Source organism: Maylandia zebra, linkage group LG1 (genome assembly GCF_041146795.1).
Source record: "Maylandia zebra isolate NMK-2024a linkage group LG1, Mzebra_GT3a, whole genome shotgun sequence".
NCBI classification, from domain to species: Eukaryota; Metazoa; Chordata; class Actinopteri; order Cichliformes; family Cichlidae; genus Maylandia; species Maylandia zebra.
The window spans coordinates 4,485,879-4,513,589 of NC_135167.1; the positions used below are offsets into that span (position 1 = coordinate 4,485,879).

The 27,711-nt window shown below is 39.6% G+C and overlaps 1 protein-coding gene across 4 annotated transcripts in view; it reads right to left on the reverse strand.

The window, feature by feature from the left end:
* Nucleotides 1-27,711, reverse strand: part of LOC101465995 (protein MTSS 2) — a 78,258-nt gene that overhangs the window by 21,943 nt on the left and 28,604 nt on the right. For 3 of the 4 annotated variants that reach the window (XM_076888186.1, XM_076888201.1, XM_004539832.3), the window contains exons 4-7: nucleotides 7,731-7,815; nucleotides 6,815-6,906; nucleotides 5,704-5,778; nucleotides 1,127-1,284 (exon numbers count right to left, since the gene is read on the reverse strand). In XM_076888186.1, the coding sequence (XP_076744301.1) occupies nucleotides 1,127-1,284; nucleotides 5,704-5,778; nucleotides 6,815-6,906; nucleotides 7,731-7,815 (410 nt within the window). Of the gene's footprint in view, nucleotides 1-1,126; nucleotides 1,285-3,204; nucleotides 3,438-5,703; nucleotides 5,779-6,814; nucleotides 6,907-7,730; nucleotides 7,816-27,711 lie in introns of those variants that run through there. The other variant, XM_076888257.1, reaches the window with a different exon arrangement.

Genomic DNA, 27,711 nt, shown 5'->3' on the forward strand with positions numbered 1-27,711 from the left:
GTCAGAGGGCGCCCTGTGTGTTTTTTTTTCCAACTTTATTTAACAAACAATGAGTATACAACATACGAACAGACGAAGTATACAAAACAACAGAACATGAACACAAAAAGCCAAGGGTAAAAGAAAAAGGTAACAATTATAGGAATACACGCAAAAATTCACATACATATATTGTTTTGAGAGCCTTTTTGTTGGTGGAGTCTGATATTGATTGTATGTACATTTCCACATGGGCGCCCTGTGTGTTGTTGTTGTTGCTGTGCGGTTGCCGCGCTGAGCAGTTAGCTAGCGGCAGTGTTCTTCTGCAGATGTCAATAAACGGCTGTGCTCCCTGGCTAGCTCACGGGAAGCAAGACCAAACGACACCTCCGTCTCCTCCTTGTCTGAGCTCGCCACATTGGTGTCAGAAGTGGGATGATGGTGGCACCCCATGTTCTGACCCGAGTGACTTTTCCCCCGCCGGTCATGACCGGCCGGTGCGCCAAAAGAAGGCACCTGGACATTTGCAGGACTTTGTGTGGGGTAATAGGGTAGTCGGGGACGACTGACCCCTTAGGTGGGGGCTATGTAGTGGGTCAGGGCTGTTCGGGGTTCTGTTTGTACACTTATGTTTTGTTTATGTTTGCCATAGTGACGGGTGACGCCCTCTCGCTTAACTTCTGTCTCGCTAGCTTGCCCTGTGCTCTTCCTTCTGGCAATGCTGTCTGTGTTGAGCGCTCAGTGGATCTGCGCTTGACAGTGCAGCCTAGGCGGAGCAGTCGAACGCAGATTCACTGAGCGCTCAACACAGACAGCATTGTCAGAAGGAAAGTTGATAAATTACAAATTTTGTATTGTTCGATACATATGCGTACCGAACCGAAAGCACTGTATCGAACGGTTCAATATCAATACGAGTATCGTTGCACCCCTACTAAATACATGTTTTTTGTTTTTTAAGGGGGCAATATCAAACAATGGCCTCTGGCATAAGGGTTCAAATACAGTAATTATCAGTGGAGCTGTTCAGTGAACATGCTTCTCTGTACAGCACTTCAAAAGTTACTTTAGACAGTGCTTGCCCTCATCTGTCCATCTTTCCTCCTGCTGTTAAAGTCTATCACATTTCCTCCATATGTGTCCTCACCACAACTGGCTGAAGGAAACCAATGAAGGTGCAGAAGCGACCCCTCTCCTCCACCAGGGCACGGCGCACCGCCTGCTTCTCAGTCTCCTCCATCAGCAGGCACATGTCGGTCACATCCTGCATGGCACTGTCGAGCTGTGGCTGCAGGTCCCCTCGCCCTGGGTGGGAGAAGGCGCAGCAGTGGGTGAGAGACGTTTATCAAACGAGAGAGCAGAGACTGACACAGGAAGGTAGAGGTTTTCATCAGAGGGTGAAAATGAAAAAGGAAAGAAAGATGGAGGTGTGGAAAAGTGTTAATGTAACTAAATGTGGATATCTCTCATAATGCAGGAGTTCATCCAACCGCTAGTACAGATTATAAAATTTTGACCAAGACAAAAAAAGCAGCAACTTGTTTATGTGTTTGTTTTTAAGCTATTTTAGCTCTGTATTTGTTCTAATGTTAATGTGCAGTAGTCAGTTTCCTAACTTTTCGCTAAAAGTTTTGCTAAAAATGTAATGTTATCATATCTGTTGTAACTATACTGCAATACCTTGATAATAAAAGCTTAAATATAAGTGCATATGTAATCTGAAAAAAGATTGCTATCTCTAAAAATACATCAAATGCAGTAAATGGAAAGCAAGACATGAAAATTTCTTTGTAGTTTTACAGCATGTAAGAGCAGAATGAGGAACAAAATGGCAGAGATAACAGACGAGGAGGGGTAGCATGAGAGTCAGACTGAAGCCTGCAGTGTCACTACAAAGCTGATAGTAACAGCTACAAGTCATGCAGGAGTCAAGGAAGAAGTTCAGTTACATCATGCATTGTTAAAAGTGACACTACACGACAGCTAACTACAGACGCTGAGCTCTAATCTGTCACGAGGGGCAAAACTTGTTTAGGAAGCATTGGAGCTAGTTCATGTAGTTTTTAAAAAGGTCATGGTTACAAGTTTCATTAGTTTCAATGGAGAATTAAAAGCTAAACCCCAGTTGACCATTTAGGTGCAATAAATAAACTGTCATGTTGTTGTTGGCTCAGTAGAATGATGCCCATTACAAGCAAGGCTGGATTGCCCACTGGGCACAGTATGTAACTATTCAGGTGATCCGAAAGGTTGAGGTTCAAAATGTGACATTCAATTTGTGGTAAAAAGACTACAAATAATTATGTTTGTGCAGAAAAGTCAGAAGTATATTTTAACCTATAAATTAACATCACTTAACAACATTGCTACCCCACCTCATGAATCACCGGTCACAAAAAAATCTCAATATCAGTTGTTTCAGGCAAATTAAAATTTTCTGACAAAATGCATGATCTTCTACAATGACCCTAACACGTCTGCTCTGTAGAAGATAATGAAAGTTTTTTATCATTTTTTCTGTGTTGATTTAAAGCTTTAAATCTTCAAATCTGGTCATGCAGACTTTTGAACATTGTCTGGTTTCTCTGGCACCAAAGGAGGAATAAAATATGGGAAATTCAACACAAATACAAATGTCAGTTTTTCCGTTGGCCACTGGGCAAACTGTTTTCTGCACATTTTCTGCACACAGACTAGAATGGAGGACTTAGCTGATTAAAATGAAGAAAACAGACTGAGAGTGATGCAGTTCAGGACACACACAGTACGTGTTTCATGTTTAAACTAGAGTGGCACCAGCCTAAAAGCACCTGTGTTGTAATGGGGCCTCAGATAGAAATTTGGCTTTAAGGCTTTATTATTTCAGCTTGCAATGTGCTTATATGGTGTACTTGACAAAATAATTGTATGCTAATTACATTACCATAAACTCATAACTAATTAATAACAATTTATGCACCGAGAGCGAGTTAAATTAAACAAAAGCCTACAGCTTATTATGGGAGTCCCTGTGGTGGGTTAATCCAGCCCTGATAAGGTTCTCTCTATTCCCCTTAAGTCTGCTTACATGACTATTTCATTATGAAAGACAATTTCCTGATATACCCCCAAAACTTTTGCATGACCTCAAATTTAGTAATAATCACTGCCTGCAGGCAAATGCTGGAAATTTAAAAAGAAAAGGATGTGATGCGGTAGAGCAGCGAGCGGCAGGCTGATACTTACCCTGCATCTCTATAGAAATACCAGAGGGGAGGAGAGACAGAAAGACGTAGCAGTGAGAGGGGGAGACAGAAAAAAAGGAAGCAAAGTAAGGAAAGAGAAAGGAAACAGAGAGAGAGTGACAGGGGCGGGGAGAGCAGAAATAGCAGAACTCATTGTTAGGGTTAGTACAAGGAAGTCATCACAAGACAGCCACAGTGCCAAATGTTAGAGCAAAATAACACAGCTGCAACTAAAAGTTCAATCCAGAAACAATAATATCCTCAAGCATCAGCTGCGATGGGGCTTATCAGACACAGGAACAGACATTGCACAGTTTAACTGTTAATCTAGTCCTGTTAAAGGATAGTTTAGGTTTTCAAAAGTGGAGCTGTCTCATTTTGGAGATGCACCCAGGTATGCAACATTGTGGAAACATTGTGCCAGTGTGGAAGAGATCAGCATCAAAACGTATTTTAGCCACATGAACTCTCATGTCATGTGAACTAGAATGTCTGATGGCTTTAAACATTGCATGGATAGAAGTTCAGACTGAGGACTAAGGAGAAAGGGCAGTGTGACGTCGCGGTATGCTTTTGTACTTTTTTAAAAAACACATTTTGCTGCTGACCCTTGAAAGCAGGACTTTGCTTATCTGTTACACTGGTAACTTTTCAGTTACAGTACATACAGTAGGTGTGTGATAACTTCTACAATAGGTAACGCACTGACTACTGTGAAGCGCCTCATACAAACCCCCCGTCAAAGATATCAGACTATCGTTTTAAGATAATTTCTTATATTACCCTTGTTTTATGTGAGAAAATGACATCTCTAAGCATATAACTTGCATTCAGATTCACAGTCACTGGGTTGCTTTTGAAGGTGTGGACTTCCTAAAGAAATCAGGCTAGAAAAAACTGACATGATCATGACGGGACTTTTTATCAATACAAACAAAATCTTTAGTGAGAAACAAACTGAAAACTAAGATTCATAATTTATATTAAATAGTAGCCTCTCTAATATACATTATTGCTTCACAGGAAACCTCTGAAGACAGGCTGAATTTAAATTCTTCTTCTTTTTTCACTGATTTTGATCATATATGATTTGAAGCAAAAAAAAAAAACTTACCAATTTAAATGGTGCAAACTTTTTTGAGGTACCAGTATCAACATTATCATTATTATTATTGTTATCACATTACCAACATTCTAAGCGTTTGTTCACAGCAAACCTCTCAATTTTTTATTTTTTTTTGCTTTCCATAGGGGTGCATTTTTCGCCTTACAAATACTGTTTACTCTGTTTCCAACATACTAATGTGCTTACAAGCCATTCTCCCTAAACAGAATTTAAAGATTAAATAGCTGTTTCCTGTAAAATGTTAACTTTTTTCTTTTTCTGTTTCAGTCCATTAGTTGTGTTTGTGCCAGCACAGCACAACAAACACAGCTAGCCTCATCCAACTACTGCAGTAATAAATGCTAATGCAAACCCCACCTAACTAAGTAAAGAGGAATGACATATTAACATATTGACTTGCTTTTCTGTTTAATAATTGTAAAGACAAAAATGATGGACTCTCACAAAGACTGCCCCAGGAAACTAAGTCCAAGAGTTACCTGTGCTTTGGACGACAATTTGTTTTCTTATTTTTCCCATGAGGCAATGCAACTGTAGGCTACGTAAAGGCTACCAGAGTGTGGAATACTACACCAGAGGACCTGACCTCTACAATATGGTAATGTAAACCCACCTGACACAGTCAGGCATGAGTTACTGTGCATATAGAAGGAAAAGCTCCATCATAGCTGTAGGAAAACATTTTGGAAGTTGTCCTCATGATGCAGGCTGAGAGACTGTAATGAGCGTGCAAAGTATTCATCAAAGCAAAATGTGGCTACTTTAAAGATACTTCAAATTGAAAGTGCATTTTGCTTTCCCCCCTCTCTTTCTACATAAATATACATTTAAATTCTGACAAACCCTTGAATGAGTGTTATATACTCATTCAAGGGTATATGTTTTATATAAAATATAAAACAACAATTTCAATAATGATAAATAATTATCTTGAAATATATTTTAGACAACTTGCATGTGTAAATTAATCTGCCTGGCAACTGAACGGAAGCAGCAGCAGAAAGAAACCAACAATTATTGGCTGCTGCCTCACTGGGTAAAGCGATTCAGGACAAATGAGAAAAGATCTGTAATTTTTCAGAACGCCACCAGATGGCAATATAAACTTATAACGACTCAAGTTACTGTTTGGATGATGCTCACGTAGTCTGTTATCAAGAGTGCCAGTCAGATACAAAATGGCTCATTTTTTGTGATTAACTGCAGCCTTACACTTACGATGTTGTGTTTAGATAAATAACAGTAGGAACAATGAACTGGATATCTAAATATATTTACAGCTGCAATACATAAAACACACAAACAGCACTTTACAAGAACTGTCTGAGTGACAACCATGAGCCTGAGCTTGACTGTTAGACAGCTGATCGTTACCTTTACGAGCCTTCTTCTGCAGTTTCATGGTGTCAGATGATTTCTTCTTGATCTCGTGACGTGACCTCTTGTACTCTTGACAGAGAATAAAGAGAGATGTTTTAGAAAAACGAATGCAAAAGCTGCTGAGCAAACTCATACTGTCTTGCATTTCCAATAATAACTCAAATAGAAACAATATTAACTTTCAGGAACCGAAACCACCAAGAGGTCAGCGAAACACTGATTATTATGTTTGGTTTCAGATGTACCCGCTCCCGTTTAGACACTGTTGTAGACAAAGGTATAGTTTTAGAACCGAATGATGTGGAAGCAAATGTTTAAGTAAGATTACCTGTTTACTGCGGAAACACATATTAACAGGTAAATATCCTGTTTATATTGACAAAGGCTAGTTCTACTCCTGCATATGAACATACAGTTTGGTTTGGAAAAAATTTTCATGGTGTCAGGTTTCAGTCTGATCATAGTCTGAGTAGTATGGTTTATGGAATGAGGAAAAGACAACATGTATTTGGCACAATGATATCCTAACAACACTGGCTTTGTCTTTTTTAAAGCATTTGTAAAGAATGACCAGCGCACAGAGCAGGAAGTGTCCCGGCTACGTCAGAAGCCCCAAAACATGCTTTGCCTCAAAGTTTAGGTCAACTATCTGACACCCTGGCAGTGGGACAGATAATGGAACAGATAACTTGATGAGAATACTTCCTTGGCATTTTCAGACATGATTCTTTGGCTGTTTGACAGTTAGGACATCTGCAGGCATTACTTTTCCAGCTGCTGGGGTACAAGCTTACAAGGAGTGACGATGAGCAGGTAAAGAGGAGCGTAGCTCTAAGAAGCTGCAATGTGATCAAGGTAGGCATACACGCCACATGCAGCGCTGCTGAAACCTCATTTTAAAATGGTGTGCAGAGTTTGCTTTTTCTGTTCACTGCTAGCCTGTGCTAGCATAGCAATGGTGCAGCCCAGCTGATCAAACATTTGCCCTTCTGTTAGAGCCGTACATAAGCAGTACACTTAAAGCTACTTCAGCGGTGAGGATATGGGGTTAGAATTTAGTGATGTTGAAGTTGAATGAATAAGCAAATCTGGGATGTCTGTGTACCTTTGGCGTGATCCTTATCCAGCTGGTTGGCTGTCTTTTTCCAGTCCTCAATCTTGTCCTGAAGAGGAGTGATAAGACTCTCCATCAAAGCACTGTGGGAGAGACAAAGAAGTAGATATTTGAATGCAAGTTAGATGCACTGGCAGTATTAGAGACAGTGAGCAGGGATTCATTAAATAGTTCCTAAGTGTGACATTGTGACAAATGACTGGTTTAATGTAAACCTGCAATATTCAGAACTCCACAGAACAGTGCAAAAAGTACAAAACATATTTCTGAAAACATGTTAATGTATACATCACCTCCACCTATTGTTCTACTTCAGAATTTTAGTAACTGGACATTTTCCCACAACATGTCCACACATGCATACACATGTGATACACATGCTCAAATATTAAGATAAATGCATGACTATTACGACATGTGTACATCTTTTATGTAAAGCCACACAAGAGCTTGAAGATAAATCATTCATCAAAAACCCCGTCATTACCACAGTCATAGATCATTATCGCCATTACCATCATCATCAGCGTAATAGCTTTTGCTGTGGAAAAGTCATTAGAAAGTAGAAAAAATGAAGATAAAGGCAAACAATGGTTGAAAGCAGACTCTGGTGAGGTTTCCAGAGCGGTTTGCATTGTGTGCCATAGCTATATTTATTTACAGCCACTTCAATATGGATAGACAGACCAATGTTCCTAATGGAGTCCATATTGCTGTCAAGAAAACCTCACCAAACATGTGCCCCATCATAAAACAAAGTCAGCTTTACTTGGAAATACACACATAGTTGAGCATTTTCTGACTTCTGAAAGATCCTGATGGGCTGCAGTTTAGGATCAGAGGAAAAAGTTACAGAAGGGAACAAATTCCTACTTGAAATAAGGGAGCTTGAAGGATAATTTCTTACTTGGTGAACTGACGAAGTTTGGCCTCAATGCTGCGATGCCTCATGCACATCCTGGTCAGAGCTGATCCGATATCTCTGGTTGCCCCTGGAAAAACAAACCAGGATCTTATTGTGAAGCATAAAATCTCCTAGTAAATTTACCACAAAGACCTCTTTTTTCTGTTCCACAAAAACATAGATCACAAAGCTGTGATCAATATTTACGTTACAGCTCGCTGTGTGCTGTGTAATGTAATGCAGTTAAAAGCGCTGCATCTTTCAAACACACGAACAGCTACACAGACTTTGTATTATTTTACCTCCAGCCAGTGTTTACACAAGACACCGATCTGCCTCGTGTAGACACTACGCGCACATCCCGGCTTCATCCAAATAAAGCAGTGTCTTGTGAGTGTGTGTGTATCCTGTGCAGGGACCCAGTTTCGTGAGTAGCTAACCTGCAGCTGTAAACAGCAGTCTATTTTAAGGCAGTAGATCCATGTGGAAAAAGTTGACCTCAGAGTTTAAGTCAATTTAAGTGATGGCAGAGACTGCTAACTTCCAAACAAGGTGCTCAGATCTGTTGCCGCTGCGCTACAGGTGGAAAGCCTGCACAAGAAAAGTGATTAAAGCTTTATTCTCAATGCTTTAAATGCTACGCATTTAAAGACTTTTAAACAGAAGTCAGGCTTATATAGTATACCTTACCTAGAGAGACCATAATCTCTACTGCCAGTGAAATGTATATAGCAGAAAATTCAGATTAAACAGCAACCAAATGGGATTTCCTCCTGTTTATCATACGGGCTTAGGCTGGCTTACAAAGCAATGTGCAGGGGGAGTACAGCAGGAGGAAGGGCATTAATCTAATATGTTCTTTTTAACATTTTCATCCAAAACTGGAATTATAATTTCCAAATAAAAAGGAAATTTTCAACCAATGCACACGTTTACTGGAACTTTACTTCCACTTAGCTTTAATTTCACCATATAAAACACATAATTTTGTAATTGTAGAAATATTCTTCATTTGCACTCTGCCTGTCTGTGTCCTGCATTTGGGTGCTCACCTATGCACACTCCACATGACAAAATGATTGAAATTACTTATTAGTTAAATATATATTAGTTAATATTGTTAAATATTAGTTATTTAACAGCCCTGAACTTTTCTAGACCTTACCTAAAGGAACTGCGTGTCAGGATATGTCTAACAGAGTTGAACTGAACATTCATCAGGACCATGCAGCAGTCTCTCAAAGCGGGCGTGTTCTTATGCAGTGCAGAATTTGTTAGCAAGACACAAAAACGTTGGTACAGCAAACTTTTTGGAGTCAGTTTGATCATGTTTGAACAGACTTGAGCTGCATGCAGATCAACTGTGAAGAGCTTTTAAAAAAACTGAATGCACTCTGAATGCAGTGATGAGTGGCCCGAAGTGAAAACTGGTTTCACTAGATGCCCCAGAGTTTAGCTGGCTCAGTCGATAGTTTATGGTTTGTCAGACTGATGGTCCACTGAATTTGCAGTGAGTAAATCATGTGTCCTGCCTCCCGCACACTCCATCCAGGCAGCTGTCTCATCTAAATCTGAGTGCTTCTGGTACACTTAAATGAACTCTCTCCTGTTGCTTCCTAGATGTGAGAAATGTGAACTTTGGACAGTCTCCAACCTAATCTCCTGATACCCTCTGAAGTTCATGTGTGAAAACAGCTTAGGGTGATGATGAGGCAGTTAAGCTTTGGGAAGTTGGGTTAGAGTTTTTAAAAAGTGAAATGTATATTTTAAGGAATAAAATTCCTGCTGTTTCCTGCTCAAAGGCAGACATCCACGTCACCACTTCCACCACAGTGGCCTCAGCAGCTTTAAACCTTTGACACACAAACTAGTCTAGAGTACCCCATAATTACCAGGGAGTGTGGAGACCTCCTTTGCAGTCAGTTAAATCTGCATTACCTACTACATTTGATTTCACAAAATCAGTGTTATGTGGGTTCCCTTCTGTTCTAATATGAAACAATGATTTGGTGCTATTCTCGTCTGATCAATCTAATGCCTTGCTCATGAGCAGTACAGTGGTAATTAGTATTGTTCATTTAATTTCCTCACCAGATAGTCAGCAGATTCAAATCAGCAACCCCTTGATTAAAACAACCACAAGGCATATACTCAGATGTATCAGGCATACATCTGAGCATATGCCTTGTGCCTACCACACAACCACACACTCACAAATGCCAAACCACACACATGGACTCTCTCCCTCTCTCTCTCACACACACACACACACACACACACACACACACACACACACACACACACACACACACACACTGTGTTGTTCACAACCAGAGAGAAGTGCGCCATTCATAATTAGCAAATTCCTCCCTCACGCCTCCTGTTCTACCCGGCAACCATTCATTAAAGCAGCGACACCCACCCCCAAACACACACACATTCATAGACACATACACACATACTAAGAATATAAAAGTGTACAATGTGCACGTTGAGCAGTTATACAACTGAAGGAGTAGTTTGAACTGTGCCTGCCGAGAATGTGATCTTACCCCAGATCAGTGAGTGGATCTCAAGTGAAACTAATGAAGAGTGTCGGTGTGTGATAGTTCGTGTCGAAGGAAAAATGAAGATTTGGGAAAGAAATGAGAGAGGACGAGGTGGAGGAGAGATGAGAGGGAATGAAGACGAAAAGGGTCGCTTTGCACATTTTAATGAGCTCACTGCTGGAGTGAGAACCACGGGACTGGAGTTACAGCCAAGTGTGTGTGTGTGTGTGTGTGTGTTTGATCTCTACATTTATGATGGTGCTCTTCCTGTTTGTCTGTTATTACCAGGCCTCTCAGACTCCATAGGAGATCAACAACTAGACAAAAAAACTGTAACTACTCACATCTGGAATCCAGCTACTGTGTCTGTCCACATCCAAGTCAGTTTTCGTTTTCTCCGAAGCCAAATCACCATGTTAACTTGAACCAAAAGAGGAACTAACAAGACTCAAACCACACTGAACATACTTATCTTTTGATTTGCTTCACCGTTTATGGATTGCTGTATGTGAATGAGGATTACATAATTGTACACACACTGTAGGTGTGTTCAGCTGTGATCATTAAAGGCAAAAAGCAAAAAAAAAAAATAATAATAATAATAGTGTATCTATAGTCTGCTTTTAATAATATGTGAACAAGAACAAAAGTTTTTAAGGAAAAAGCCACAGCCCATGAAATTTTTTTTTACTTTACAGCCTGAGAATATATTTTTCAGAATTACAGTTTTTTTATGTTTGTTATTTTCACATAATTGGAGTGCACCAGTTTTCAGAGATAACCCCCCCCCCCCCCTCTCTGTATGTCTGTCCTGCAGCGGGGTGGGACCGCCTCCTGGGACATGCGACCTTACTTGTTTTCCTTCATGTTCCCTTCAGTCACTCTCCCTTTCCTGCTTTTGATATGCTTCCTGGCTGCAAAGTGCTCTGTGAATATACTGTACAGAGGGATAAAAAAAGGATAAAAGAGTAACAAATCCACTTTTGGAATTTGGAGGGATGAGGTGAAAGTCACATGTTTGTCAGCCAAGAGACTGTGTGTGTGTGTGTGTGTGTGTGTGTGTGTGTGTGTGTGTGTGTGTGTGTGTGTGTGTGTGTGTGTGTGTGTGTGTGTGTGTGTGCGCCGGGAGTCTGTTTAGGAGTTTTTGCTCGCTGAGGAGATTTATTTAAACTCACTTTTTTGTTCTCTTTTTTACTTGCTGGTTAGGGTCAGTAACCAAAACTTATTTCATTTAGGAAAGTACTATAAAACTAAATATTGTACTAAAAGTACTATATTGAGGAAAAAAATCATGCAGTAGGTTAAAATCTGCCCCTTTACAACACTGACCCTACATGCTGCAAAAAAGATGTTCACCTAGTAAGATTAAGGGTGGGCTTTCCATTCCATACACAAACCAAGTTTGTGTGACTCCCAAAGATAAGTTTGTTTGCTAGTGTCAAACTTGACTGATTAGGAAAAACTAGCCAGGGCAAAGTTAAGAGAGCTGTGCCATTGCCCACTTGGTTCATTTGGACTCAGGCTCAGTATGCATGTAAGCATGCAGTATGCAAGTGATGACTATCAGCACCCAAGTGCTTCCTCAACCACGGATGCCTCTGTAATTATGTTTCTGTTAAGGAATTCACAAATCTGTAGGGACAGTGTGTCACTGCTTCACTAATTAAGCCACAAAATGACAATAAAAATGGAAAAATAAATGAAAAAAATCATTTCAAATCAGCAGTCATGCTTGAATGCAGTACGAGGTATCCAGACCTACGATGAGTACTTCCTAAATGTGACATGAAGAGGTTCCTTATAAGTATTTATATGTGATTAATTGGAAGTAAGAGACTTGCGACTTTGAAAGAATGACCCTGAGGTCAGAAGAACTGGAGAAACCCACAGAGAGAGGCTAATGAATGGTAACTTCTGGTAGCTGCTGTTATTGTGTATATATTTATTTATATTTAGATTTCTTCATACATTCTTATATAGTTCTATATTGTGTATTGTGTATTTTGTTGTACAGTTATTTTATTTTCAACTTTAATTTATATATTTTATCTTATTCTTCCCAGTTAAATTTACCCTTCATTCTAATTTGTGTTGTACAGTTATTTCATTTTTAACCTTAATTTATATTTTATTCCTTCCTAGTTAAATTTACCCTTTTTAATTTTTCATATTTATTTCCTATCTTATTCATAGCCTTTCCTTTTTTGTTTTCTTTAGGTCACGAGCAGTTGTCCAAGCATTTCACTACATATCGTACTGTGTATGACTGTGTACGTGACAAATAAAATTTGAATTTGAATTTAACCTTGTACTTTCTCAGATCTAAAAATAATTTAACTTTTATACAATTAAAAATTAGAAACCTGATATTTTATTATTTTATTACTATCCACAGCAAGCAGGTTACTTACATTTGGTTTGTTAGTACAGTAACCAGTCAAACTAAAGAACTGACTAGTCTGCTGATATGGCCTCTGGGGTTCAGGGTTCCAGAGTAACCAAATGATAAATGGGGCCGGACTTCCTGTTCAGTTACAAATGCAGATAAAAAAGTAATAGTTTCAAGATTGCATTTGGACGAGCTTCTCTCTTTTATCTCAGTGCATTTTCCCTGAATGCAACCAAATCCTGTTCATACACGATTGCTCCCAGGAGCAAAATATTGCTCTTTGCATACAGATTTAGTTTATTCATATACAGCTAACTATTTATAGAGAGCGGTGATATCCTGCCGCCTGATTGTTAATCATTACAAAAAGTAATAATTAACAATATACACACACACACACACACATATATATATATATATATATATATATATATATATATATATGTGTGTGTGTGTGTGTGTGTGTGTGTGTGTGTGTGTGTGTGTGTAATGTAAATGAGTGTTGAATGACAATTAATGTTCTTTATATAACTCCTATATTTTTGTGCTTAAAACCTTGAATGGAGCTGATGATATGTATTCACACTTGAGGCAAAGTGAGCGCCTCCCTTGTAAATGGCAAAGTAACTGATCTTTATCACCTAGCAACTGACTTAACTGACAGGGTTGCTACGGTTTCCATGACAGCACAGATCTTGGCCTGTTGCTAAGGTCAAACTGTCTGCTGCTACGGAAGCGATTGTCTGAACTGCACTGCAAGAGAGAGAGACAGGAGAACAGAGTGGGAATACCAAACAGACACACAGACTGCAGTCACTCACTGGCACACAGTAACATCACTGTGAACACCGGAAAAGCGCTCAAAGCGGTGGGAACGGGAAGCGACACACCAGCACAAACATCGTTATTACATTAACTCGTTATTAGGGTTACCCCTGTTTTGTTAAGGAATGTGTCTGTACAGAGTGGAACAGAAATTGTATCACAACTGTTTTAGTTTTCAAATATAAGAGTTTATTTTCACAATCAAATAACCTTAACCCGTCACTGGTGATGGTTAGCATTTATAGCAAGGATGGGCAACTCCAGGCCTCTCTCACCCATCTCACCCTGGGTCAACACACCTGAATCAAATGATTAGTTCATTACCAGGCCTCTGGAGAACTTCAAGACATGTTCAGGAGGTAATTTAGCCATATAAATCAGCTGTGTTAGATGAAGGATACATCTAAAACCTGCAGGACACCGGCCCTTGAGGCCTGGAGTTGCCCACCCCTGGTTTAAAGGGTAAATTAGGTTGGGGTTTAAAGGGTTAATATCCCTGTAGCTACAGTTTTTTTTTTGACAATAATACTGTCATTCTAGATTTATATCAACTGGAAGAAAAAGAAATTCAGCAAGGCTTGATAAAGACTATAGCAACAAACAAATAATGAAACTATAGAAATATATCAATGCTTACCGCTATAAACACATAAAATTTTCCAGAGACGTTAAAGAAAGGTCTTTATAAAATGCAAACCCTTTAAAAGTATAACATTATTACTTATAAGCCATTTTACCTCTGCAGGTACAATGAGGTACTTTCTTTCAAAGTGTGGGTATATTTTCTAACTCCATTCATTGCATAAGATGGTAAATATACCGGCAGTTATAAGGTGCTTTCTAGTCTTCTTGATCCTTCATAAAGCTTTGAACTGTATGTGCCATTTAGCCATTCACGCACAAGTCATACAACACTTTATTGTATTCACACAAAAGGCAGGTGGAAGGACACTTCCAGTCTGGCAGAGATGGGAACTCCCCACTGTAGAAACACACTCTTCCTCTTGGCCACTAAGCCCCATCTTGGAGTAATTGCAACTAATTCACTTGCACGTGCACACACACACACACACACACTGTACATGCTGCTGTACACTGTTTCCTTCCCAGGAAAATCACTTCTTCTGCTCTGTAATGATAGCATCTCTCTCTCTCTGCTTCCCTTTTCTCTGGTTCTTTGCCTAGGGCATCTCTGGCCTTCCCACCAGTGCATCTCCATGGCAACTATTATCTGTACTTTTGCAGAGGGATTCATCAGTCTCTGGGTTTTCATTTGCTGTGCAATGCAAGCAAACCTGCAACTGTAATAAAGTGAATGGTAGTGATTGCTATGTATCTGTTTTACTTGGATAAATGCATCCAGCAGGCGTATGCACATCTTTCATGTTATGTGTGTATGCACTGGGTGTAGGCCTTTTTTCAGTTTCATATCAGGTGACAGGACTAAATGACAACTGTGTTTGGATTCTTCACAGTCAAATGGAAACACACACATAAAGACACACAGATGCATACACACAGAGACACAACTATATATGAAGCAAATGGTTTATTAGTTGTTCATTACTCACAATTAGTTCTTAGTGAGCTGAGGTTATGGTTGCATAATTACTCTTAAATTAACATCCTGCCACATGTCAGTCACTGGTATCTTTTGCTCCCACTGGTATCTGCTTCAATTGCTTGTGTTTCAGGTCCAATTAGTTTAATGACTTAGAACGACTATAATTATCTCACCGGTCATTACTAAAAGTTGCCACTCTAAGTCACAGCTTACACACGCACATTATTGTTTTGTTTAGTGTCGTTTTCACCTAAAAACAGCTGGTGACACACAAACTTGCAAAGAAAAATAAGAACATGAGTTATGATTAGTATTTGGTATTTAAACTTTTCTTAATGCTATCAGTACATCGTACTCTGTTCTCATCAACACTGTGTTTCTTGGGCCGAGTATGGCGCAGATTTAATGGATGGAAAAATACAACTGCTAAGCAAAATAGTTCTTCATATTATGGTGACATCTCCACCTTGACTACAGCTGATTGGTATGAAGGGGTCAAAGATGTGGGAAGAAAAAGTCTCTGGCGCCATTACACAGTGAACAAAAGTCACGTTAGACCCATGAATTGTCAATGCCATATCATATTCTGAGCATACCATCAAAGTTCCTTAATAGCTCATCAGCTCACGCTTTCTTGTTTTTGGTTTTTGTGAGTCTGAGGCCACTGCAGCTTTACAATTTCTGCCCTGTCCTGATAGGACCGTGAGCTGACTTCTCCAGTTTAAGGCCATTTACTTCAAGGCTGGACATGCTGTGTAACATAATACACAGCTTGTTGTCTTTATTATCTGGCTTCCAGATAGCAGATAAAGTTGAGCCTAATCTGGGCTGCTTTTGGGAATAAAGGCTCAGTTATAGGTTTGGTAACTGGTGTGCTGGCCAGATGTGGCCCAAGACACACCAGCCCATATATGGTAGACCTGTCACTGGGCTGAGGCAGCCAGACTCACTCTGAGTCAGTACCATCAGTAAAGACCAAATGTTGCCCACAAGAAACCTGCAGATGTGGGACACATTTGGACCAAACATTCATTTTTATCTGAGTCTAGTCCAGCAGTTTCGGAAACGCACCAGCTGGCACCAGTAATTATGCCACACATACCTGCAATATGATAATATGTTTCAACATTGCAGACTTTGTTTTCTGGCTCTGCTGTTAAGAGACGCAGACTGTCAAATATTACACAAGCAGCTAAAGACTTTTTAGCTGCTTCTGGTACTTTAATGAAGAACGAATCCTCCACATTTAGTCACAAGCAGCCCACATCCAAAACAAACAACTGCCTGCTGCTCCCATTCACTAATACATCATCTATTATGTGAGCCGTTTGGTTTGAAAACACTTAAAAAGGCAACTGCATCACTGAAACTTTTAGGGACTCTCATAAACTATACGCAATCCCTTAACCTTAGCTAGGTTGTACAAATGAAAACCAGTCAGAATGAGAAAAAAAACCCCATTTAGTTCACATTTCACATAATGTAATCTGAGAGAAAGGTTGTATTTGATTAGAGATCATTGCAGTTTTTATAATTATTTCCTAACTTTTTATTCCCTTAATGATAAGGGAATAAAAAGACATAATAAGACGTGTAAAGCGAGGAAAGCTGACACACTTATAGTCTGTTAAATTTAACCCGGCCAAGTGTTGTTAGTTATGCTGTAAATCCACTAAAGGCCACAGTCCATTAGCAGATTGCACATCCAAAGACACTGTCAGTAACCCTGACTTAGCTCAAAGGGTCAGCCACACATGAAGATGAACACATAAACACATAAATATGACAACAAGGACTGAAGAAGAAAGACAATAAAAAAGCAATGCAATAGGTGATATACAGACGAAAAGGAATGTGCAGGATGACGATGCGTTTGTGTCTCAGGTGGCAAAACACAGAGGCAGGGTTAATGCTAGAGCAGGTGAGGCTGTGGTTGCCAGGGTTACAGACGTCTGCAGCATCCGCCCATCTGTTCCCCTGACAGCAGCATCTCTTCAGTGACACAGCAACAATAAGAGGGAGAGGTGAAAGAGATAAACTCAAAGGCAGAAAGGAAGGAGGAGACAAAGATAGATGGAGACAGATTAAAGAGAGGAAGATGGGAAGAGAGTCTGCAGTAGTAGCACCGGCTGATAAAGCAGAATTATTCATGAGGCCTAGATTCTCCTCTCACCATGAAACCAAGACAGAGATTGTGCTTTCCAGACAACTAGACAGCCCTGGCCAAAACAAACCACCTCTGAGACAACAGCATCTACATTATGTTCCAGTGTAAATCCTGTGCCGCAAATCTCCAATACAGCATGCTGAAGGAATGCATTACAGCATGAAACATTATACTTAAGCAATAAACCACAAGAGGCCGTGGTTTGGAAAGATCCTGACTGAGAAGAACACTGGTGGTAACGGTGTTAAGGCTCATTGAAGCAGACTGGATATTTAATAAGTAATTAAAGTGCCCAGCTTATGAGCATTGTTACATGATTCAAGCTCCACGTGGTTTGGTCAAACTCAAATTACGTGTCAGATAAAGTCAAGCTCAGCCTGGAACTGCAAGTCGTGCTGTCAGTCAGAAATGTTTTGACTTGACAGAAACTGTGACACGTACATTCTAGCTTTGACCTCTGACCCACTCTGGATTTATGACATCAGTCAGAAGGTCATGACAAGGTCACTTCCTGTCAAAACACATCTTTCCACCCTAACTGCAATAGCTATGATGACGGAAGACTAAGATAGGCGATCGCTGATGAACTGATGCACAAACTCAGACATTAGCTTAGTTTCCTTATATCTGTTGACTGGTTACTTATTAATGATTTCCAACAAATGTTTTATTTCCTTTGTGTTTTACATCCGAACTTTTAATTTCCTTAATGAGCCTAGTGGAAGACTGTGTCTCCTGAGCGAAGATCTTTTATCTGTTCCTTGACGATATTTGCTGTCTAACCTCTTAAGTTATAAAATGAACAGTCTGAGAAAATAAGATCAATACCCTCTTCTAAATCTTTTTCAAGACATACTTTTTCCCCACAGAGTCTTTCCTGCCTCATTTATTTTTATAATTTTTTATTGTTTCATTTTTGTGTTTGTTTTCATTTAAATGGTTCATGGCTGATGTGTTAAACTGTAAACTGCTCATTTTTTGGTGTCTTTTTGCTATAGTAGTTTGGTTTTAAAAGTATTAATAAATACAGATTATCAAATGTTAACAAAATAAAAAAAACAGTTTTAGAAACGGTATCATGCTCAAACCGGGTGCAGTTTAATGCTGCAGCTGCTTATCAGACGCCGTCCCCAGAGACGCATCAATCAGGACCCAGATGAGTGTCAGCTGAGACGAACCCAAGCAATCAATGTTCTGCTTGAGTCTAGCTGATTTTTACAGCAGTCATTGTCCTCCCCAGTTGCACGAGATTAAGAAATCATCATGAAGCGATGGCCGCAGAGCTCCTTTTCTGTTCAAGGAATTTCTATTAACTTGGTTTTATGTCCCGAAATGAGTAAGAGCACTAATTGTCCAGTCAGCTGGGATTAACTGTTGTTGTTCTGTTTCACAGAAAAAGCAAAAAAAAAAAACAAAAACAAAAAAACTCACATGTCAACACAGTTCTGATGAATTTAGCTTATTCAGGCCTGATTAGGTAGAATTAATGCCTTATGCACTCAAATAGCCTTTACTATAATTAGCACATTCACCTTTTTCTGTATGTGATCTATAATTAAGCGCTTTCCACATGTCCTGCATCAGTCATGCTGTTGTTAATTTTGAAAAATGAAATAGGGTATGGCAGTCTGCCTGTGATAGTGGCTGACCTACTTGATTGACGAACCCCTGGCAACACAAGCAACTCTTCTGCATTACGTAGATGGAATTTATGGAATAAAAGTCACTTCTCCCATCATCAGTGGCGAAACTGTGCAAACCGTACTGATGACTGGTGGATAGGTGCCAGGAAAAATGACAAATGCAGCAGTTTCTAACATGCGACGAGATCGTGGAGGCTGTAGACAAACTGTGTAATGTAAGAGTTCAGATACAAAATGTACATGTGATTTGTACCTTTTTGGTTTTTCTTATCTAGTTGTTGAACCACGGTGGCACGGTGGTTAGCACTGTTGCCTCACAGCAAGAAGGTCCTGAGTTCAATTCCACCATCAGGCCGGGGTCTTTCTGTGTGGAGTTTGCATGTTCTCCCCGTGTTTGCGGGGGTTCTCTCCGGGTACTCCGGCTTCCTCCCACCGTCCAAAGACATGCAGCTTGTGGGGATAGGTTAATTGAATAATCCAAATTGTCACTAGGTGTGAATGTGCGAGTGAATGTGAGTGTGAATGGTTGTCTGTCCCTGGATGGATAGTTGTTGAACCATATAGAGTTTATCAACTTATACTTCAAAAAATAGTTGCCTTGGAGCATGAAATGCATACGCTGAAAAAGCTATCCATGTCACTCATCTTAAGGGCATCACAACTGCAGAAATGCAGCTACAGCTGGGGAGTAATGTACTGTGCCATAAATAAAAGCCAAAGTGCATCTGTGTTCAACAAAGACAGGTCACAGGTTAGAGCCAGAAGCTTAGCTTAAAAGGAATAGGAGACAGCTCATGTGTCTATGTGCATTATTGCTGCAGAAATAAAAGGTTACATTTTTCCATCTCTATATCTCAGCTCTCTGTCTTAGTCTTCCTCTAAATTTTTCAGTAATACACATTAAACCCCCTCTTTCAGAGTTCTTGCTTCCTAACATGTGGGAATACACATTCAAACAACGTGACAGGTCAAAACACAGGTTTGAATGTGCAGAAGCAAGTAAACAAAATAATAGGCGATTTCTGTGTAGTCCAGCTGCACATTAATTCCCTTCTATCAAAGAAATATATTAACATGCATCACCTGAAACTGCAGTTTCTTTTATCTGTTTCCATCCCTGCCATTTGATCTCCTTTCTATGCGAAAAAAAATGTCAAATATGAAGCATAATTAAGTTCCATTAACTGACCCTGAGAACTTGAAAAACTGACCTGAGTTCAGAACAGCCTGCAAGAAAGCAACCCTGCTCCAGGATTAGACACTACTTGGCAAAGAACCTTAGCATCAAAGAGCTCACTTCATGATCACAGAGGAAGTCCAACTTCCTTACTCAACAAACAGACATGCACAAATGTATACAGTAATTCGCAGCCCACAACCTTGGACCCAATAAAATGCAGGGCACAGTAGACCAGTGTACTGGTGCAATGGTTTAGAGAGGAGTCAGCTGGGCCTGGGAAAGCATGCACATTCTCTGGCTTTGATTACAGAGGCTTTAAATCTCTCTTACACACATATCCACAAGGACACACATGAGCATACGAACTAAAATACAGATACACACTCGCTCCCCAGAGACAAAGACAGGGTTGAACTAAAGGCCTCCAGACAGGGTATAGGCCTTTTTTACACAGAAATGGGGGGATGCTGCCAAAGGACAGTTTCTGATGCTAAAAATACCAACAGAGAAAGGGAAACTGGCCAAGTTATCTAGCTTGAACCTACATTACACAATAATCAGTGGAAAAAAATGCAACGAGAAAAGAAGAAGAAAATGCAACTTAAAAGGCTTTCTGCTGTCTCTACCAATCAGTAAGAAGAGAAAAGCAAAGTTCAAAGTAATACAGGCTTTAAGCATACCCTCCATGACCTTCCTTCTAGCATCTGAACTGCTCCATGGGTTCCTTCTTCTCACAGATGTAGAAAAATTTAATATTTTTTCAGAAGTGAAATATCACTGAAGATGTGAATAAGCTTGGTGCTTTTTTAGCTAGTGTGCTAGAATGCTTTAGCTATTATTCTGTATTTGAATAAACAGTATGCAGTACATGTGATGGCGACCTCTCCAGGGTGGACCCCGCCTCTTGATTAAAAGCTGGGCAAGCTGCAACCCTAAAATGAATAAGAAGCTAAGCAAATGGATGGATGAAGTTGAATATTGAGACTGCACTTCGACACTCGATTCACTTTTCAGACCAACACAGCAAAAAGACGAAGGAAGCAAAGTGACTGCGTGTGCCTTTCACCTTTGAGTTAAGTTGCACATTATTAGATTTGATACATTCCTAAATGGAGTGAGGTTAAACAGCAAAAAAGCCTGATAAATTATTCAGAGGGAAAAAAAATAATCATCAAGTCTTCTGCTGATTTTCTCTTTGATATCCGTCTAAACAATTTCCATAAAAACAAGTTGTTTGATTAGGCACATGTCCGCACTTTTCAGTACACTTCTTTATTGCGGCAGTTGACATACACATGCGGGTGCAGCTTTTCGGCTACAGCCTACACACATCATCAACAACAACAGGACCTGATTTATTCTGGTTTAAGCCGCCGAGGCATGAATGGGGATGCCGTTTAGGTGCGTCCGCCTACCCGACGGCCGCGCCACAGACCACGCCCCACCACAGCTCTGCAGTCAAAAACAGGCTCACTGCAGCCACTAAGAGTAATTAGTATTAAACTCTCAATAAATATATATTTTTCACCTCTGTTCACAAGTTTCTGGATTTCTTTTTTTTAAAAAATAAAACTAAGACTGAAATGTATTTTTCCAATGTTCACATTCTGTTTAACTTGTTGCTTTTTTGAAGAAGTGGTGCAGACTAATGAAGCAGTCTAGTGACAAAAGTTACAAATAGTTGTTTGAAATGAAAGTTGTTTGTTTAAAACAAAAACTACTGAAGGATTGATTGTGAATGAGTTTATGATCTAAATAAAGCTGCAGCTAGGCCTTTCTGTCATTGTTTTGTTTAGATGGGGCGTGAAAATATTTCTTCCCGCCATGTGGGGAACGATGTAAAGAGTTTGAGAAACACTGGATTAGGCACTTTATTTCAGCACAGTGCCAAATGATGTAGTCTTGCTCTGGTGTTAATTAATCCTTTCTGTATATAGAGTACTAATATATAAAATATAACAATTAAGCTAATAATTAAGCATTATTTATTTGTATGATAAGTTCATTTACATCCTTGACTACACATAATGCACGTATGTAACTCTTTAAATAGCTTATGTAGAAAAATAAGAATGTCCTCAACATTAAGTCAGCATTAATAAAAACTTGGCATACAGAAAAATACTATAAATCAGGTCTGTGGTCGGGTTTATTCAAACAGCCATCCCACTCGGTTATACACAAAACCTTGGATCCCTTCCACCTACAAGGTTGATGACCTCACTGGAAACCATCCTGTCCCTTGTCAGGGAAAAACAGAACATAATCACGCAGTAGCACTGCTGTTTCACATTCACTTTACTCGAATACAGAAACATGACACCTAATTAGGATCAATAAAAAGGAAAATCAATGGAAAGTACATTTGTGCATCTTAACAACCTGATATTGATCTGATATCTTTTACTGTTACCGTAAATGTTCAAACCTGAGTTTCAGTTTAGGTGGAGTATCAATCCTACAGCACATGGTTTTCACAAGGAAAACTCTGAATCCAGATCGGAACACCTCACCCACTGGTAAGAACAGTTTAAACAAAGCTGTTGTCTGATGCCAGAGTAGGCGGAGGTGCTTCCCTCAGCACCGGCTGTTGAGTGGCTGGTTTTCTAAGCTGTCTGCAGTTCCTAACCTCTTGAGGCTACATGACACATGATCTTAAAGTGCTCTCACTGCTCTGGCAAATACTTAGAAAGCCACTCAGTATTGGGTTCAAGGGAAAGCTTATCTCCGTCACAAATTCACCCTGTTGCTGTCTGTGCATATGTGCATTCTCCTGTATCATGCATTGAAATGGCCAGCTGAACATTTCTGTGGCCACTGCTCTTCAAACTTCTCACAACGCATTTACAAAAGTTCAAAAAGGAGCACACACAAAGAACAGAGGGTTAACACTACAGTGCTCTCCACATACTTGAAGTCACTGTCAAGTATTCTAATCCATACATTGTTAAAATAGCATTTGACTGAGTCATGGGATCCAGTCCAGAGTTATGTTTTTTCCCTTATAATAACAGAAATTTGTTGCCAGTGGGGTGAGCTAATCTGCCTTTCTGTCTTTTACAATTTTAACACAGAAAATTTCCAAAAATGGCCTTGAAACAAGGGACTGCACTCTATATTTATCTCAGTGATGTGATGTATTTTTAAAGGAACATTTTAACATTTTTGAAAACAAACTGGCCGTAATAAAGTTGATGCCACTCTGATATTGCTACAGTATATATATATATATGGTCTAAAGTCACTAAATGAAACAATAAAATGTGTTATTCCCAAGAATAATGCACATATTTTAGTAATCTGGTGAATTACAAAAAACTGGGATAAACCAGAACTTCTACATGTTAAATACTGCAATCTGTTGTTACATGTTCTTTACAAGAGATGCTTTATGGAGTGCAAGAAATTTTCCTTCCAAATAAGGTCAGGAGGTCAAATCTGGAAGTTGTGCAAGACCAACATCCTTCAAGGCTACTTGCTGGTACTCTTAAATAAATCATATTTTCTTTTAGCGTCAGTGTTTGTGTTTGTGCCATTTTGGCTGCTTTCTCTTAAAACACATTTTTAGATAAACTCACAAATTTTCCACAAAACTGCTCAGTGTGGTTTCCTGGCATGTTGGTTTGCACGCCGAGGACACACAGGGCTTACAACAGGGAGAAGTGCTTAGAGTTAATTGGTATGCAGTGAACACATTCTCTCACAAAACAAAAAAATTACACGTGAATATAAAGGTTGCTGTGCAGTTGAGTGGCAACTGCCTATAATTGCATATTAACTGTTGTTATCATTATAAATGTTTGGCAAACTTTTGATTAATTCTTGACTTTGTCCCTGAAAAACCAAAACACATGTGAAGAGGAACATAAAAATCATTTATTATTTTATGCTTTTCTATGCATTGGGTTTCATAACATCAGATAGTAGTTTTCCATTATGTAAAGCAAAAGTTAAAGGATAAAGTGTGTTATATTTACATGCCATGAAATGTCCTTTTAAGCTAATTAAATTGCCTCAAAGGACAGGATCTAAGATATGGTTATAATTTATGAATAATAAATGCACATATGACACCGTGGAATCACCAGTCAGAGCTATGCCATCACAACCAGAGTTAGGCTTGTCTCTGCTGAGTCATGCACTGCAGTGATCTAAATATAGCATTGTGGGTAATGTAGTCTGAGCATCATGTATGCACGTCTGCTGTTCTGCACATTATTGATCCCCCAAGGAGCAAAATAATGTATAGAACTGGCTCTGAGAACATGAGACAAACAAAAGAATGATGGTCCATGACTGTCACAGTAAGTGGGAGTGAGTGATGGCATGTTATACATGGAGCCTCGAGCCATAACTCCTTCATATTATTTTCTTTTTCTACTTTTATTGTTCTTTTTTAATACATTTGCTCATAAAATAAAAAGAAAACATGCAGAAGAATAAGGGGTTCGATTTTTCCCCAAAAGATAACACACTGGCATCTGTGTGCCACTGTTGCCATGGCAACACAATCATTGGGCTAGCTGCAGACCTGAGAGAGAGAGGGGATGAAGGGGATGCAAAAAATATGAATGGGAGAGGAGTCGGCGTAGATATCCCTGCATCTGTACAGGTACTGCGTCCATTATGAGGGAACATTATGGCACGAGATGTTACTCACATGACAAATAAAATAATGTAAAGAAAAGCAGATTCATTGAACAGAAATAAAATCAATTGAATTGTTTAACTGTACTAAAGTATTTAATGTTGAATACAGATTTCATTACTACTCAAAAGTCAAGCCAGTTTCTCAATTTGAAATTTGCTAGTTGCAGAAGGTATGGTGTGAAATTGCAGGTGTGCAAGTGAAAAGAATTGAAGCAGCACTGACAGCAGTCCAGACGTTTGCAGGAAGTATGGAGACGCAAAGCTGGTCTGGGTTTGTATTTTATGTCCCAGAAAATCACAATTTTATTGGTAACTCTTGTAGTGAAAGATAGAACGATTGCTGCATGTTTAACATTCCACAGATATAAAGTCCTTCCTCCTAACATTACGGAACACAAAGAAGTTGTTCAGCATGTAATACATATTGCACAGCAACATTCACTTTGTATCAGACTATGAGTGATGCTAAAATCAGGGAGAATCCCTTTAAGATCATAACAGGTCGAGATTGGACATGTAATTCTGATCATTACATTAGGGTTTATAGAAAGAAAGCCATCTGAGTGTGTGTGTGTGTGTGTGTGTGTGTGTGTGTGTGTGTGTGTGTGTGTGTGTGTGTGTGTGTGTGTGTGTGAGAGTGTGTGCGCGCGCGCATGCAGCTGAGCCAGCACCAGCCACACCAGTTATCACGCCTGGCTGATGGTCGTTAATGCTGAGGATTAACACCTAACTCTCACATAGCTGTCAGCAAACACATGTACACACCATTATACTAGCTTTTCTCTAACTGCTGCAAGAGTTGCATCAGTATTTTGAGAAACTTAGTAAAAAAGTTATTAAATGCTAAAAGTGAAAATAGAAGCATGTAAATGTAAAAGAAAACCTTGTGCTTCAAATTGTTCCTGACAAAACTCCTAAAACACAAAGATACATAAGCACACTCACACTGCTCCTCCGCCCAGCCTCTTTACTGATTAAACAGGATTGGCCCCTGGAGCAGTGAGACTCACTGAGCTCAGCTTCCCATGCTTACTGAGCGAGGACATTGCATGTGTGTCTCAGTGTGTGTGTGTGTGTTTGTGTGTCCAATAGAGCATGTCCTGTGTTGTTGACCTCTGGGACAATACTGCACTGTGACATGAGGAAATGTCCACAGAGAGCTGCCAGAGACAGACAGAGCGATGGAGGGAAGGAAAAGGCCAATCGAGGAACAGGAATTGTGAGAAACACAAAAATTTGATAGGAGAAACATGTTGTGAAGAAAGAGATGGCAAAGGGGGGAAAAAGAGAAAACGTGAGGAGGAACGCAATATTTGGATTAAGTGAGGAGGGAGAGAAGAGCGATGGAGGGGCTGCAGGGAGGGAAATAGATTCACAGTGGCCGAGGCTTAATTAAAAACAATAATGTTGTTTTGTTGCCCTCCACAACAACAGACCCCTCAGCCATGGCCTACTTAGAGAGAGGGGGAGGGGAGGGTAAGAAAGAAAGAAAGCAAGAAAGAAAACAAGAAAGAAAGAAATTATCATTACAACATCTCGGTGTAGTTAGGCACAGAATTAGACACTTATTTGGATGTATGAACTGACCCTCAATCTAGCAAACGGCTTACCCTTTCTACAACCAAAATTTGTTCTGTTCAGCATTTCATATTATACAACATTAACAAACCTACAGTAAGATCAGGGCTGACATAGCATGTTACAAAATAACAATGTAAAAGCGAATCATTGAATTCTAAAAAAACACATAGGTTTGGTGACGTTGTGTCATAGCTTTTTTTTTTTTTTTTTTTTGAGACCATAAATCAAAGGTATCAAACTATCTCCATGTGGTAATCTCACAAATTTGTCAAATACAAAATACACATTAGCATAACACGTGAGGATTATCCTCGTAAGCAAAGGAAAACAAGACAAATTTAAAGTTGTGCTTTTAGATAAGTACGCTTTTGCACAGTTTGCGTACACTAAACAGAAAGTGTATTAGCTAAATGTTACCTTTATGCTAGTTAGACGCCCGCTTAGTTTTGTGTTTGTGCGTGTGTAAAAACTCGTGTCTTTAGAAACTCCAGGTATTGCAGTTATTTCTCTGTACCTTCCTCCTTTTATTCCTTACTCGCCGTGCCTTCATGAAGAAGCTACATGCTGCCTTTTACACAGTAATACTTTAAATCCCAGCAATGGCACTAATTTATCCTAATTTAGCCAAACTTAAATTGCACCTAGCTTTTATGTCACACCGTTTTTAAGTACCACTCTGGGGTTTAGGTAAGGACAAGAGCTGACTTAACCTGATGCTAACCTGGTTATGTATAGGACAAAATCTCGCTTCAAACATTTTGGTTGCATGATGAACTCTTCCAGCTCCAGTGCATCTCCAGTTGACCGTGAATGGCATGCTGTCTGTGAAAGGCAATTAAACCATCTTTCTCAGATTTCTCCTCTCCTCTTGGCAACAACATGGCTATTTTTTCTCTGCCACCACGTCCCTCTTTTTCTCACACACTCACTCTCTCGCTTGCTTTCTCCCTCCTTGTTGCCTGGCAACCAAGCTCATAAATGTGATCCCACTTGTCTGCGATTGGCTCAAGAGAGAGGGTAGATCCACGTTAGAGTCAGAGACAGAAAATGGGTAGACACGAATGCATCACGCACCAGAGTTATAAATGTAAAAATATCGAGCAACTGAAATGAAAAATCAAAAGTATCTGGAGCGCAGAGTACAACTAACATACTCTTTCCACTGTGTATGTCTGTGTGCTCATGACTGGTATAATATACATATGTTTACACTCATGCCCAGGAGCTAATATATATGCATGTCAGAACTGCATATGTAGAGGTAAAAGTGTGTGTGTGTGTGTGTGTGTGTGTGTGTGTGTGTGTGTGTGTGTGTGTGTGTGTGTGTGTGTGTGTGTGTGTGTGTGTGTGTGTGAGGAGAGGATTTATCTCTGTGCACTTGTATTAAACAGCAGGTGGTCCTTGGAGGAGGTGCCATGCTCCAAGCTGAATAAGGG